Source organism: Scardinius erythrophthalmus (assembly GCF_964197995.2).
Source record: "Scardinius erythrophthalmus genome assembly, chromosome: 6".
NCBI lineage: Eukaryota > Metazoa > Chordata > Actinopteri > Cypriniformes > Leuciscidae > Scardinius > Scardinius erythrophthalmus.
The window spans coordinates 3422490-3439907 of record NC_138226.1 but is presented as its reverse complement, the minus strand read 5'-3'; the positions used below and the strand labels follow the sequence as shown (position 1 = coordinate 3439907).

The 17418-nt window shown below is 36.5% G+C and overlaps 1 protein-coding gene across 1 annotated transcript in view; it reads right to left on the bottom strand.

Annotated features, from left to right (window-relative positions):
* tanc1b (tetratricopeptide repeat, ankyrin repeat and coiled-coil containing 1b) overlaps positions 1-17418 on the bottom strand; it is a 188425-nt gene that overhangs the window by 109069 nt on the left and 61938 nt on the right. The window contains exon 4 of the mRNA XM_081367934.1: positions 4392-4484. Within this exon, the coding sequence (XP_081224060.1) occupies positions 4392-4484 (93 nt within the window). The remainder of the gene's footprint in view (positions 1-4391; positions 4485-17418) is intronic.

Sequence of the window (17418 nt, the reverse complement as noted above, 5' to 3'; positions counted from 1 at the left end):
TTTAATTAACTTTAATTAACCATCATTATGAAGTACACACACACTGGGGCTAATTGTGCATTATTAATGCTATTAGTGAAGCATGCAGACTAATTCCTAATTCCACATGACACTGTTTGCTTTCTTCCTACAGTTTTTCTGAATGTTTGGGAGATGAGGCGTGAGAACAGGTATTTACAGACAGAACCTTCACATTCCCAGGAAGGTTGGGAAGTCTTGGGAATGCCGAGAGCTGTTTTGCGTCCTGCTGTTCTCGGAGGTGGGAAAGGGAGCCGTATCCGCTTACGCTTACGGAGATCGAGACCCGCAGGACGTAGATCCACCGCAGACGCAGAACATCATTATGACTTGATGTGCATTCAAGTGACGGTTAAAAAACTTTTTTGTTAAATTACAAAAATGTAAGGTGTAAAATAATCCTAAATAAAATAATAATATAACAACCTAGTAATTTCACCTTTCAACATTGAGCTTATGAAATGTTTTCTGTGGTTGGAATTCTGTTGAACATTACATTAATAAATAAATTAAAAATAACAAGTCCGCGTACATTTACAAGATTGTGTAAACACAATTAAAGGGTAAAGAAGGCTTTAAAATCAGAAGGTAAATAAATAATTTACTAAACTTACTAAATTACTATCCTCAACTGATTTTTTAACTATAACTAAAATATGAAATTAAAAATGCATTAGAAAAATATTTATGAACAATCGCTAATTACTACAATTAAAATATGAAGTTAAAACATATAGACAGATATATAGATACTACATATAATTATATGTCCATGAAAAACTAAACTGCAACTTACAAATGCACTACTAAAACTTGCATACTGAATAAAAATTAAATATTCATATTAAAATAAAAAAATTCTAAACTATAAAAATATTGGTATAAATGATTTTGTTCAAACAAGAATAACATTTATTTCCCTCATCTTCTCAGGTAAACAAATGTTTAAGCAATAGTGAAACAAAATAATGGTAATTTCCCTAACACCAGTTGACCAATCACAACATGTTAGTCCAGCCGACCAATCAGTACACCACGTGCTTTTCAGAAGGAGGGGCTTCATAGAGACAGGAACTAAACTGACAGACTGGGAAGAGACGAGCTGCAACTATGGAGAATATGGGGAATATAATGTGTGTGTGTTTTTTTTTTTACATTCAAAAACAGCCCAAAAACAAAATCAAGGCTTTGTAAAAGTGCATAATATGGTCTTTTTAAATGACACAGCCTCAAATGGGAAAGTCATGGCTCGTAAAACACTGCTTCCTCCACTGCTGACTGTACTATGGTGGCGTTCATCTCATGAATATGATCATTCCAACACGACTTGAAGACGATGTGAAACTGGGGCCTGGGGGAAGGTCTGGAGATACTATATATAAACTCTCTCAGGGTTAAAATAACATGTGACAGTCCCCCATGTAAACAGTGTTGACCCTTATATGTGTCTGGAGGTAAAGCGGGGCTAACTGGGGTGTGTCATTGAGGTATGAGAGACATGCAGTAAATAAACCAGGTTATATTGGTCCTACTTCAACAACCTGAACAAACCTAAAGGACTATTCACACAACTCCAAAGCATTTCAGCATTTCAAAAACTAACCAACACAAAGTTGGTTCAGAATATTTTCTAAAGAAAATAAAAAGTAGTATGAAGGACCCTATGATTTCCACAATGCAGAAAACGTGGACAGATTTGCGGAATCTAATCATAAGAATTTGCTGAAGAACACGGAATGTCACGGAATTTAGTACAATTTTGGATAAATGAATCAAAACTATCGTCTATGAAGAAACTCAAAGGTCTTCACTACAACCTGACAAAATAAAAGTTTGTTTAACTTGACATTATGACAGAAATATATTACTACTGTACAGCAGTAATAATGATATATTATTACTGCTGTACAGTAATAATATATCTGTATATATATGTATATATATATACTGTATATATATATACTGTATATGTATATATATTTAAATTGCTTGAAATTAATGGATCTTAAATGAAAAATCACAATATAATAATCAAACTTTAATTAACAGTTACATTACAAAACATAAAATATTTTAACAATAAATATAAATAATAATACCAAATAATATTATCCTTCAAGTTTTATGTTCCATTAAATAAAATAGTTTTTTAAAAGTTGGGCAAAAAAAAAAAATCCACAATTTGAGATTTTTGCAGAACAAATGTTACATATTGCAACTTTGGTGTCCTCACGTATAGATTTTTGAGACATAAGTGTTCATTGAATCGTTAGTAAATTGCCTATATTTGGCGTTGATCCGTTTTCAACGCCAAATATAGGCAAATCCACGGACAACTAAACAGGCATTAGGACGAACGTAAAGAGGGCGCTTGATACGCACACAAGTCAGCAATGTGGACTGCCATAACATAAATGAAAAACATTACTGAAGGCTACATTTATTATGCACTATATTATACATAAATAGGCTATTTTGTGAGTGTGTGTGTGTGTGTGTCAGAACCTGCAGTTGCTGTGTGACGCGCGTTCGCAGCGGGCGTATCGTGACGAGCTGGACGCGCTCCGAGAGAAGGCCGTTAAAATCGATTCCCTATTTTCATTTTCGAAACTTGTGTTGGTTGGTCCGATCGCTTGTGCAATAAGTGACAGCCCTCTGACATGCTTAATCTTTGATAGGCAGACGCGTGATAACAGCTCGACCGTGAGTGAAACCTAAGCGCTTGCGCACGGATGGGAGGGGCGGGTGGCATTCACTTTCGGTTTGCGTTTTTGGCAGTTTTTTTTATTTCGGCCCGAAACCGATAATGCCATTTTCGGCCGAAAATTTCGGCGACCGAAATTTCGGTGCACCCCTACTTTTTTCCTTACAACTTATTTACAAATTCAAAATAATCAATTTTTTTTTTGCCAAATTACAACTAGACGTCGCCGATCACTAAATTAAACTTTATGTTGAAAGACATAAAGCAAAAGAAATCCTATTTTATACACTATTTTACAGTAGCATCAGCATCAGCTGTCCACTGCCTAGTCATCCATCTCTGACGCCCTGCAGTGCGGACACCTTCTGATGACATCATGTGACCAGTGCGATACAGTGGTGTGCCACAGACAGCTGGCATTCGACTGGCGCCACCCTGTTGTTTGGAAAGCTCTGTTCTTCTGACCAACACAATCCTGTGTCCAGTGATATGAAGCTAAAGATACACACAAAGACAACACTGCCAACTCTATTCCAGCCCAGCACAGGAACTGCACTGCATGCAACTGACTACACACATACACACGCACACACAATTCACCAACACACTGTCAGAGAGAAGCGTGCACATACACACAGTTTCTGTTATGCATAGTGTGCTTATTCTGCACATACACACATATGCAATTATCTCAATTCAAAATGCATGAAGCAAATATAATAATGCATGCTGCTTTGATTACACGCATAATTAAACACAGATACAAACATGACATTTCCACAGAAAACATCTTAAGGGGGTCATGATATGAAAAATTACATATCAGAGGTCTTTGTACCATTAAAACGTCCTCCTCATTATAAACAAAGCATTTATTTAATCAAGCTCCAGAAACAGCTTGTTTTGATATCGCAGTATCTGTGATGTCACACTGGGCAAATACATTTGCATATGCCCGCCTCCAGAGCAACATCGATGAATAGTTATACATCTTCACACCACAAGCCCCGCCCATTGGCGTTCAGTTGCTTAACGGCTCACATTTGCCTACTCTGGAAGTGAGCGTTGTGTGGAAAGCAAACAGAAGTCATTATAATCACTGATGCTGTCTACACTGATAAAGTATAGACCTTATGTAGCCCCGCCCCTTTTCAGCACTGCGCTCGTTGTCTTTTGACTTCCGGTCTGTATTTTCACAGCGATTTTGCGTGTTTATTAATGAACGGCTCATTTTAAAATATTCCCGGTCGACTGACATTTGTTAAGTCATCTGCTTTAAACATTACAGTCCTCGTGATAACTTTCGTTAACTTTACATTAAGTAAATCCACTTCAAAAGCTAATTACTCCTGGACAGCAATGCCATAGAAATATACAGAGTGACCGCAAAAACAGAAGTTAAAAGACAATATTCTAAACCCCTCGTTTCTCTGGTGCATAAGGTCTATACAGATGTGTGTTCAGTTTCTGACTGACTTCCATTTTTCAGTAAATTGCCATAACTGTTTCCAGGTCGTCTGTGAATGTGGGAACCCTGACGTCATCAACAATCTTCTCCTCTAACCAATAAAAACTGAGAAACTTGATTCTGACAGCAAGCACAGACACACACACACACACACACACATCTGAAAAGAATAGAAGCATACGAGCATATTTCGTCACTCACCAGTCGTACCGTCGGGCACCTTCCTCAGCGACGACATGAGCGCATCTCCAGGAACACGAGGAACCTCCACATACTTGGGCTTTCTAACGGGTCCTTTAGAGCAGAAAGAGAGAAAAATATATAATCAATCTGAGATCAAGAAGGGAGCGCCAGCGTCTGACTTCTGTGACTCCGGCTGCATCTACAATCTCCACAGCTCTGGGAATGTAAACTACAGCCGGAAACCAGCGCAATTTAACTCTTAGGAGACGGGTGTGAGATCTCTGAGAGATACTGTGTGTTGCTCCCACCAATCCTGCTTCTCCATCTACTCATGCTTGCACATATTCTCAAAAAAAAAGAGCCTCAGTCTCTCTTTAAAGACATGAAACGTTAAATAGGTTTCTCAAACAATTTTACTTGAATAATGTGACATTTCAAGAGAAGCAGTGTAATAAATGGGGGGATAAAGTATGCCCGGACTTGATTTCATCCATTGATAATTGCATCAATTATTATTGCACCATAATTCCATCATTAAAAGTTACATACCAGATTGAGGTCAGCTGACAGATGGTGAGAGGTTGGAAAAGTTAATCGAGTTAAAAAGTTTTGAATGTTTCAGTCTCTTCTGCTCACCAAGGCTGCATTTATTTAATCACAAACACAGTAAAAACAGTAATATTATGAAATAAAATTACAATTTACAATAACTGTTTTCTATGTGAATATATTTTAAAATATAATTTATTCCTGTGATTTAAAGCTGAATTTTCAGCATCTTTACTCCAGTCTTCAGTGTCACGTGATCCTTCAGAAATCATTCTAATATTCTGTTTTGCTGCTCAAGAAACATTTCTTACTAATATCAATGTTGAAAACAGCTTCATAATTCTGTAGAAACCGTGATACATTTTTTTCCAGGATTCTTTGATGAATAGAAAGTTGAAAACGTTTGAATGGCAGTGTACAAGGCCAGGTAATACACTAGTTGTCAAGGTGGTACTAATGTCGATTATGCAGACATGCAGCGGTTTGGACCAAAATAATGTGTTAAAAATCAGCTTCAGGTTTAAGATGAAAGTCGAAGCTCTTCACATCTGACACAAAGAGCGCTGAAGGTCATGCAATCCTGAAGGGGCGAATTCCTCTTCGTTGAGCATATAAAAGAGAAATCCTGCTCGACCCCCATAAAGCTTGTAGGTTTAAGTACGTTCCTCTGTTTATCATGGAAAGCCCTGCTGAGATCAAAGACCCTGGCGGTCCGTGTACGATCTGACCAAATAAAGTCATGGAGTAAAGAGCAGCCGCTGGCGACGGGAGCCCTTAAATCTCCCGGACACATCCATCAGAGATTCATATAGAGATTCACCTGCATGACTTTGACCTCCAGGAAGAAAACACAGCGCTCAGAGATGACAAATGAAACCGCGATGTGTGTAAAGACAGCCATAAATCAAGAGCTAGATGTCCTGATGAATGTGTTAAAGTCAAGATGAAATCATAACTGACTCTATTGACGTTCTTCATGTACATTGCCGCTCTTATTGTGAACAATATGAGACGATGAGAACAACGGTCAACGTTTGTTTTGTTTTTTTTGGATGACCTCACAAATCACTCCTGGCTCAAATCTGATAATCAACACTCATTTTTCAGTCAATTAAAAATGTCAACAGTTTCTTCGTTTTGTTTAAAATAACTAGATTTGTTTGTCAAATTTAAAACTAAAACTAAAAACTAAAATAACACATGAATAAATAAATCATAAATAAAAGTATAAACAAATGCACAAGTAAATAAATAAACAAAAGTTAAGTTAATACAAAAGTTAATACATTTTTGAGGTTGTATTAATGGAGAACATACTGTACTTAAAAACTAAAATATTTAAATCAACTAAGAATGTAATTTAATAACAATATCCCTTCATATTTTAACATAATCTAAGGAGAAATGTTAAGAGAAAGCTGTACTCTTCTGTATCCAGTGACTTATCGTATGAACAAACAAACATCTTTTGGGTAAATTATCCCTTTAACACACAGATACAGACACACACACACACACACACACACACACACACACACACACACACACACACACACACACACACACACACACACACTTCTTCAGCTCTCATAGTGATTTACACTGCCATCTATGGACACCTGCAGTGAAATGCAAACATTGATGTAAATGCAAACATTTCACAGTCCATTGCTTCTGGAATAAACAGTAACTTTGTTTTTCATCCATATGATATGCATGTAAACAAAAATCAGCCTTTTTAACTTGCTGTCAGTGGCTCAGGTAATCTGTGGGACTCGTATGTTCTCTGTTTTTCTTCAAACTATCACTGACATTTTGATATTTTCTTTCATCTAGCTAAGAAAAATTAAACTTCTGTCATCCTTTACCAAACCTGCATGAATTGTTTTTATTATGGACACAAATAAGATATTTTGAAGTCCAACTTTGGACCCCCATGACTTTTATCGTATGAACAAACAAACACCTTTTGGGTAAACTATCCCTTTACCACAAATAATTATTGAGAATAGAGATATCAAAGCACAGGTTGTATTTTATATTTGATTACTTCTGTGTGTTCTACACATTTCTTTGAATGTTTACTTGAATACTTGATTCCAGAAAAAAAAAAGCTTGTATCTTTGTTTTATTATCGCCTGCAATTTGTTTCGGTGTTCATCTTAATACTTAATTGAGAAAGAAACTTGCAGGCTACGTATATGGTGTCGTTCTAACTTCAATAATTAGTTTTGCTGTTGAATTAAAAATGTCACTGCTATAAACTAACTCACTTGGATATTGTGATATTCCCCTGTCAAGACCAAATATAAATGAACACACTTTCACTGTACGCCCCCTCATGTATTTCCTTCATATATAATTCTTGTCCAAGTTTAGGCTTCAGGGAAAAGAGAATAAATCCACACACACACACACACACACACACACACACACACACACACATCTGTGATTAAAATGCATGAGTCTCATCTCTCTGGTGGAGATCACAAACAGGTATTAACTCAGTCTGAGGTCCAACGGCAGAACTGAGATGCATGCAAATCAAGAGCGAAAGAATATACATGAGAGGAAAAGCGAGAGAAAGAGGAAAAACAACAAATCAATCTGTTCTTCGAAGATACCTTCTGCTGGCCACATCAAATCAAGAAACGACTGGGTCTGCAAATGCTGCTCAAAACGCCATGTTCCTCCTCACCAAATGAATGAGAAGGGTTTTTAGTCTAAATAAAGGGCTAGTGGGACAGCAAAGTGAGTCAACTGATCCTTTCATTAAATTATTTGTTAAATAATCAAATATAACGACTGATACGACGTCTCAGATGCTTGCTATTCAGAATATGTAACTCCTATGTAGATGCGCTCTTCCCTTAACAATGAGCTGAAACACCATGGCAACTAAACCCAAATAATTCACAATGTTTTATTACAATAGTGTTGTCTTTATAATGTTATGTAATAAGACAGTCCCAATCGTAGTTATTATTAGGCGTGCACTGACGTTTGAGTTGCGAACGCTGAAGCTGATTCCTGGCACGCTTTATACCGCGTTAATTCTAAATTAAATGCATCCTATATGAGATAAATCAAATATATATATATATATATATATATATATATATATATATATATATATATTCATACACACAATTAACACAATATTACAACTTACATTTGCACAAAACAAAAGGATCCGAATGCACACGCAAACTTAGTCATGAAGGTGTAACTCTAGCCTTTTAACGTAAATTGGTCCCAAAAAAGTTTTATCGATTAAATTATTATATAATTATCTATGATATTTTATATCTATAATAATATGTCTATGGAGAAATTGAGAAAATAAAAGGGATTTTTACTTCCTATAATGCAGATGAAAGAAAATATATTGGATGAAGAAGTGGGAAAAATATTATATATATTTTTATAATGTTTCCTATAGCTCAAAAAGTAAAGTGTTGGCGCTTGCAACGCCAAGGTCATGGGTTCGATTCCCAGGGAAAGCAAGAATTTATAAGAATGTAAATGTGTACCTTGAAATGCAATGTAAGTCGCTTTGGATAAAAGCGTCTGCCAAATGCATAAATGTAAATGTAAATTTTATATACAGTGCATATAATTTAAAATAATAAATTTCTCCATGGACAAAATGAAAAGGATTTTTATTTCTGGAACTCAGCTTTTGTGCTCCCCTCATGTGGGTAGATCCTCATAGACTTTAAAAGTCATGGAGAAAAGTCAAAGACCTCATGACACGTTCACATTTAAGTCGTTCTCCCAAGACACAAGCTCTTCTGTACGGACAACAAAAGCCACGGGAAGAAAGAGAGCGACTTGACAATTCTCCTCTTCACTCTGAAATATCATCTGTCTGTGAATCATGTATTCAGACTGAAGTGACGTCCACAGATGGAAGTTCGCTTTTGTGAAGTGCAGTATTGAACAGAGGAGGTTGTCATCCAGAACGGTTTTAATGCGTTGGCCGGTCAACGCCACACCAACGCCACTGATGCCAATGTGAGCTCCATGTTATCCGGATCACTCTGGTTCAGCAGAACTTTCTGAACTCTGAAACCTTCACAAAAAAACTTAATCTGCTTGTGCTGCATTTTAAGGCAGTATTTCAATAAAAGACAAATGTTCTGATCAAACTCAGACATTTAAAACATGAGGATGTGAATTTGAAGATTATTCTCATATTTTAACCCACTTATGTTAAAGTGATTTGTGTGAATTGCGCAAACTGGATGAATGTTTTAGAGTGACACAAACCACCAAAAAACAGCATTAAATCTATTGCTAATATTTGCTTTGTGCTGCTGTTTTACCTCCAAAATGATGTAACTTCCTGTAGGTGACGTCATACGTTAATTTTACAAAAGACTAACAAGGACGTTTTAAATATGTGATAAATAGATGTGATAAATAAAATTATTTATCAAAATGTGTCAAAAAAAACTTTTTTTTTATATACTTTGATTATATGACAGACTGACAGACAGATGGACAGACGGATAGCTCATAAATCACAAGTCATGCGATGAGGAAGAATCACGAATGTAGTCTAATAATCACAATATTGCTTTTTTTGTTTTTAAATCACCAGTGCAATCACTGTAGATATATTGAGAGTATTTGGTACGCTAAATATATAAACAGTAATAGACACTCAAATAGTAGGGCTGTAACGATACACCAAACCCACGATTCAGTTCGTATCACGATTTTTGATCCACGATTCGATACAAACCTCGATTCTTTTGGGGGGGCTCTGTGTCAGTGTCGGATGCAAAGATGAAGTTGACTATGCTGACTCGCGATCTTCACACGCCAGAGAGAAATGCACATTTCATAAGGATTACATAAGCAGAGAACAGTCTGTTTTCTTTCGTTTTGAATTGTTCTGTTTAAAAGTAGAAATTTCAAGCTTTCTATATATGTCTCAGGTCTGTGAGGCAAGTAGGCTACCGTATACGCTGAGTTTCGGTTCATTAATGAGACGAGCTCCAGTTCACGCGCCGGCGTCTCCGTGTCGTGATTATATTGCCTGCCATATTTACTTCTTATTTATTAAATCCAGGCAATTGGTTGATGAAACATTGATTAAAATTAAGATACAACGAAATTCACTTTAAAGAAAGGCTTTGTGCTTTCTGTTTGAGGTCTCTGTGAAGGTTTTAAAGCAGTCTTTTAGTTTCGCTTTCAGAGCACTCACGGCCATAACGGAGAACTGACACGTCCGTAGGCCTGTCGCGATAGTCGATAAGTCGATTAATCGCACGATAAAAAAAATGAGCTCGATAATTTTTCCGGCCGCGATAATTCCATTTGCATGCTTGTTTGTTTTCCTCGTCTCTCTCTCTCTCTCTACCAAAGAGACTGGATGACCACTCTCGCTCGGTTCTTTAGCATATAGGAGGAGTGAACCCTCTTGTTGTCAGTTGCATGGTCTTTGTGTGGGAAGGCGGCGCCGCGGCGCTTGTCAGTCACATGGTCTTTGTATGGGAAAGCGCCGGCGGGACTGTTTGCGGCTACTGCCGGGAGAGAGAGAAGACGCTAGTTGTGAGTTGCGACAGCGAGCCCGATCACATGAAAATTGCTATCTATACCACGAATGTTATTTCTCGTGCCATTTATACGCCAAAAATAGTTTTTGCGTGCATATGATACGCTCTTTATGGTGTGTAATACGCACGCACTCCTCACCCCTAATCCTAACCAAGTATTTTCAGTGCGTAGCATGCACGCAATAAAGTGCGTCTCCGTCTTCCCGACAGTACACAATCACTTGACAAAGTAACAGGAGGACAAAGTAACAGGAGTAACAGTGCAAAATTGTGCGATATGGCTTGTTGAGGATTTTTTTTATTTATTTACAAAGGTCCTAACTGTCAGTTTTGCCTGTTATGGAATGTATCACTATTTAATAATGTCTAAAGCCTAATGTTTAATATTTTTTGAAGTGCAATTTTGTTTCATTTTATTTATTAACAGACATTTATTTTGTTAACAGACACTAAGAGTCCATTGTTTTCATTGTTTTTGGTTGTTTTGTTCATTTTTTTGGATATTTAAAATGTTTTCCGTTTTCAATGTTTAATATTCTTTAGAAATAAAAGTTTATAGATCGTTGAAAAGGTGTACCTGCATTATTATGCCATTATAATTATATTAAATGAAAATGGTCTCAGAACGACAATATTATCGTTTATCGCGATAAATTCTTGGACAATTTATCGTCCAGCAAAATTTGTTATCGTGACAGGCCTACACGTCCGTAACATTGTTTTTTAATCATAAACGCGAACACGAAAAATAAAATAAAATGAATATGTTATGTTCTGTGGAGAGCCAACCCTTCTTCATCCGGTGGGCACTATTACTTTTGGTTTGCGCAGTGTAATTCACAGAATTACGAAAACAAATTTTGCCACCTAAAAGTTAAAGATTTTTTGTCTCAAGTCTGTAACGCATGTGTATTTCCCTCATATTAAATATAAAACGCATATGTAGACTGATATTCTTCTAATGTCTGGACTCCTTTATTAAGGGAGTATGGATATATAAACAGACGTTTCAATATATTGGTATTAAATGCATTTTCTGCGAATTTATATTTCAAGTTTTTACTGCAAATGTCACGTCTATAACGCTGGAATTGCCCAATTTTTAAAGAATTTATCCTCAACTAGTTTTGTGGTGTAGGTCTACGTATTTTATAATGTTAACTGGCTAATTTAAAGATGTGTTAGCATTGGATCTGGACGGGAAGGATAACTTCTCACACCGCAACATTTCGGTTTCATATCGCATATCATTACAGCCCTATCAAATAGACACAAACACAAATCTTGAACACAGATCTGTGGTAACAGTCGAACATGCTGTATTAATATAAGCTGTAAAAGGAAAGTGTATCTTGAGGCACTAAACGTCTTTTACAGATCCTCACGCAACCAGACTTCCTAAGAGATACTCCATCTCCATTACCACTGAAAACCTTCTCAACATCTGCTAAAACTATCCATCTCCAACTCACTATAATCACTGAAAAGACATGCTTCTGCTCAAACGAATTAAACAGGGACTGGACCAGGAAGAAAAAGTATTCTTGACATTAGATTAGACCTTCAGAGGTTTTGAGTGAATAACCCAAGCTCTCCAGCAGAGGTCAGTAAGGAGGCGACGGGAGGACGAGGTGAAACTCTTGATGAAAGCAGCACATAATGTGTGCGGGCCTCATGTGATATGGCTTTAATAGGATCAATAACTCGCCGGTTTGGGGAAGTAGCGGTTTAGCTTAAAAGGGAGCCGCCACAGTTCAACGTTATTACTTCAGCTGTGAGGAAATGAGCTCCAGGACCGAGGTAATGACGCTGAATTCAGGATCTGTTAGATGGCGTTTATACGGTCTGGGTTTGGCTGAACTCACATCATGGAGCTTGTGTTGGATTGTGAAAATGTTCTGTCAATCATTTGTTAACAAACAAGTATTTATTACTTCAATGAGCTCATTGTTTCTGCCTTAAATTATTACATGAATAGATTTTTAGCTAACTATATGTACATTTCTGAAATACATAACTTAGTTACCTCTGATAACTGATCACTCTAAATTGTAATGTGGACTTTTCTGAAAAGCTGCTTTGAAACGAGGTGTATTGTGAAAAGCGCTATACAAATAAATGTGAATTGAATATTATCATGGCCGAGATCCATCTATACTACTGAGGCAGCACAGCTGACATGTTAATCCATCAATCAAACTTTGCTTGGTTTTAAGTGATGGTTTGTGGCAGATTGCATCAAAAGTGGTAATTTGGTAAACATGCAATGTCTCATTTACTTTTACTGCTTGCGTACTTAAAACATGCAGTGTAACTCAGCCTGAGTCTCTGCACATCTGACATCGTATCTGTACTGACAAATCAAGCGTGAGAGACTGACTCATGACTCCAGGATCTCCCTGTGGCATCAGGACTCCAGCAGCTCTGGTAGAAACCGTGTGTGTGTGTGTGTGTGTGTGTGTGTGTGTGTGTGTGTGTGTGTGTGTGTGTGTGTGTGTGTGTGTGTGTGTGTGTGTGTGTGTGTGTGTGTGTGTGTGTGTGATTTCTGCCCCCTGTCCTGCTATTCAACACGTCCTCGTGAAGATCTGAACGTCCTCTCTCATAAACACACAGACTCCCTCCAGTTTTTCACACTGTATGTGGCAGCTTAAAAATGAATAGTTTACCCTATAGTAAAAGAAGAGTTAAAGGGGTCATATGATGCTTCTTAATGTTTTCCTTTAGGGTGTAATGTACCTGTTTGTGCATGTATAAGATCTGCATTATGGCATTACTCCCTGCAGCGCCGACTATACTCGAGGCTCGTTCTAATTCGCCAAATGAACGTCCTCGTTCGTGTGAACGTGTGTGTGTGTGTGTGTGTGTATATCAGATGGAAGAAACGCTGTGGGCGGGACTGACAGATCTGCATATAAATATTCTTCTTTAGTTGTTTAGGCTATGCGGGATCCACCAGAACTTCCTGTAAATGTTCTGAAAGTCTGAACCATACAGAAAATGCTTTCACACTAGAAACGAACCAAACCCTTGTTCAGTTTGAACCGGACCGAGACTACCTCTTTTCATCGGACCAAATTTCATCTGTGTGGTCCGGACCGTGGTCAGGGAGAGGTTTCACACCTGTAATTCTGATTCGGATCAAACTGAAAAGTCAGAAAATCCGGACCAAACAAGGTATGTGTGAAAGGGCCCTTATTCTATCCAACACTGATCCAGACCTGCCTAAAACACCTCGATCCAAGTTCCAGATTTCACTTCCTCAAACGTCCACGTCACAGTGTGAAATATAAGCATAAGACGACAAGGTTTCAGTTAATTGTGTTGTCGTCATGTCACGGAGACACTTTGTGTTTGGATGCGAAAGCATGGTTCTGATGGATCGGCTTGATCATCCGCATTTTCAGAATCCGACTCGGACTCAAACTGATACGGTAAAACCGACGACATTATTAACTGTGTGTTTACAAGCGCTTTCGAAGCTAAAACTCACGATTATGGTGCGGGGGGTTACATTTCTCGACACACATTTGAGGTGATCACAATGTATGGGGTCTGCTGGCCAATCAGAGCGCCTTTCAAAAGGTGGAAATCAGCGCTTTTTAGACAGAAAAAAAGGTACAAAAGCTGTCACTGGGACAGTACCCTTCAAAAGGGTTCTAATATGTACCATTTAAGTACTAATATGTACACTTTTGGAACTAATATGTACACTTTTGGTACCAATATGTACCTTTGAGGGACTAATATGCACTCTTTAGGTACACAGGTGTACCTTTTGAAAAAGTCCTGCTACAGTGACAGCTTTTGTACCTTTTTTTCTGAGAGTGTATGTGGAAAAACTATGCGTTTTTTTAACATTAAAGCATGTTAACCTGTTCTATTACACCCAATAATCAAAATAATGAACGTTTAAAATAGCATCATATAACTCCTTTAAAAGGAATAGTTCACTTCAAAATGAAAATTAAGGAAGATATTTTGAAGAATGTCGGTATCCAAACAGTTGATGAACCCCATTGTCTTCCATAATATGGAAGAAAATACTGTGGAAGTCAGTGGTGTTCATTAACTGTTTGGTTTACCGACATTCTTCAAAAAATCTTCTTTCGTGTTCAGAAGAAGAGAGAAATTCATACCGGTTTGAAACAACTTGAGGATGAGTAAGTGATGACAGGTTTTCAATTTTGAAGTGAACTAATCCTTTAACTTCTAACGACCTGTTCTGTTATGAAATAAATGCATGTCTTATTTACCACCACACACAAACCCTCATCCTCTGTCCACATGAAACTCATCAGCCGGCCTTTGATGCTCCTAATAACAACAACTAATGCCAAAGATTCCCTTCGGCACAGCCGAATAAGGTTCATTTGGTCATTGTCATCCAGGGTTTAAGACAATAATATCCCACATTATCCATGTTATTACTTTCACAATCTAAACAAGAGTGTCTGAGTTTAAAGTTCATATGAACCTAATTTTGGCTATTTCCAAATTCTTATCCGTGAGTTTTCCCAGAAAATCCTCTACATGAACTGATAAACATTTGCATGATATAAACATTTATGTTACAATAGGACATATTAGTCATGCACTACTAATGTAAGATGAAGGAATATTATGGGTTAAACACAAAATGACAAATTAATTTGATTCGTTTAAAATAATTGATATTTTGTGGCATTTTTAATGCATTAAAATTCTACTTATTTTTTTTTATTAAATAATTTCTCAAAAAACATTATCCATGGCATTATCTAGTTAATATTGTTATATTAGTAAATATTAATTATTATATTATAAAATATAAATATAAAATATTAAATAATTTCTCAAAAACAATTCTCTATGGCATTTTTCTATATATTAAAATGCTTTAGTAAAATATCTAGATTAATATTGTTATATTAGTGAATATACATTTCTGTTCAAAGGTTTGGGGTCAGCAAGATGTTTTATGCTTCTTCTGCTCACCAAGGCTGCATTTATTTGAACAAAAAATACTGTAAAAACAGTAATATTGTCAAATATTATTACCATTTAAAATAACTGTTTTATATTGTAATATATTGTAAAATGCAATTTCTTCCTGTGATCAAAGCTGAATTTTCAGCATCATTACTCCAGTCTTCAGTGCCACATGATCCTTCAGAAATCTTTCTAATATGATGATTTGATGCTCAAGAAACATTTCTGATTATTATCAATCTTAGAAACAGCTTTAACTGCTTGATATTTTTGTGGAAACTGTAACACATTTTTGTTCAAGATATGTATAGAAAGATCAAAAGAACAGCATTTATTTGAAATCGAAATCTTTTATAACATTATAAATGCCTTTTGATCAATTTAATGCATCCTTTCGAAATAAAAGTATTAATTTCTTTGAAAAAACAATATAATGTAAATGAAAAAGATCAAATGATTATTTTAGTTAATTTAAAACTGCATATTAATGTCCCAGCCAACATTTTCAAGATCTGTGGATGTAAAAACAAAAGCTCAATCTCACGTGATGTCTGAGGATTTCTCAGGGGAATCTCATTTGGACATTTATCTTTCTTTAATTGTCAGACTAATGAAATGTGCAAAGGGCAAATCGAGCATGTCGCCTGCTTCCGGTGCCTTCAAAGGATCAATCCCCTTTTCAAAGAGAGGTGCGGATACACACACACACACACACACACGAGGGCCAGATGTGAGCGAGATGCCAAAGTGACCCCTGAAAGATTTCAATCCTCTGTGCTAAATCCTCCAAAAACAACCAGCAAAGCCTTTTGAAGATCTCAGCTGCTCATGACCTTGTCCTTAACACAGAGATGGCGTGGAAAACACCTCAGACTGTTTACATACACACAAACACACACACTAGTGTTTGAATGTACTGACAAACCAACTCAATCAAGATGCATATGAACTAACAGATGCTTAATATGACCTTCTACCTCACATTCATAAAAATAAAGACAATCAGAGCTAAACAAATACACAAAAGCACACATTAATAGAGTTAACAACTGGATTAACAATCTAAAAACTAAAAGTCTCAGATAAAAAGTGAAATATATGAACTTAATAAGTACCTTTTCCCACCAATTCTGATCATAATTTTATGTCAAAATTACTGTGACACCAAAAAAAAGCATTTAAATGTATTAAATATATTAAAACATAAATATATGTTTGAATACACCTATTTATGGTACTGCTTTAATTGATGCAGATTTAAAATAAAAATGACTATCCCAAAATTACTAGAATATTGGTTAACAGTAAAACATCCAGATGCATTAATGGGAATTTGTAATTCCATACGGCAAGAAAACAATTGGTAACACTACATGAAGCCTTTATATAATGCATTATGAACATATTTTCAATGCATTAATTATGCCTTGTAATGCACCTTTTAATGAATAAGTATAACCACAGTTATAATACATTATAATTAGGGATGGGCATCGTTAAGAAATTATCGATATCGATGCCATTGTCGAGTCTGCTTATCGATGCGATTCCTTATCGATTCCCATATCGATTCCTGTACCATTTGCTGCACACTTACAGGGTGGCTTTGAGAGTTGTTGCCTTTGAATGTCTAATTTAAAATGGTTTTAGAGAATGAAAACCAAGTGTGCAATATCAATACAGAAGTTGAATGCTTTGACATTTCTAAAAAAAGTAAACATTTCTAAAACAAAGCTTTGTATTGTAAACTTAAAAAAAGCTGCTCCCGACGAGCTGGATGGCGCCTTGCATGGCTGACACCGCCGTCGGTGTATGAATGAGTGAGTGAATGGGTGAATGTGAGGCAACATGTAAAGCGCTTTGGTGGCCATAGGTCTGTGAAAGCGCTATATAAATGCAGTCCATTTACCATTTACCATTTACTTAGTCGTGTGTGATAAACAATAAAAGAGTAAACAACA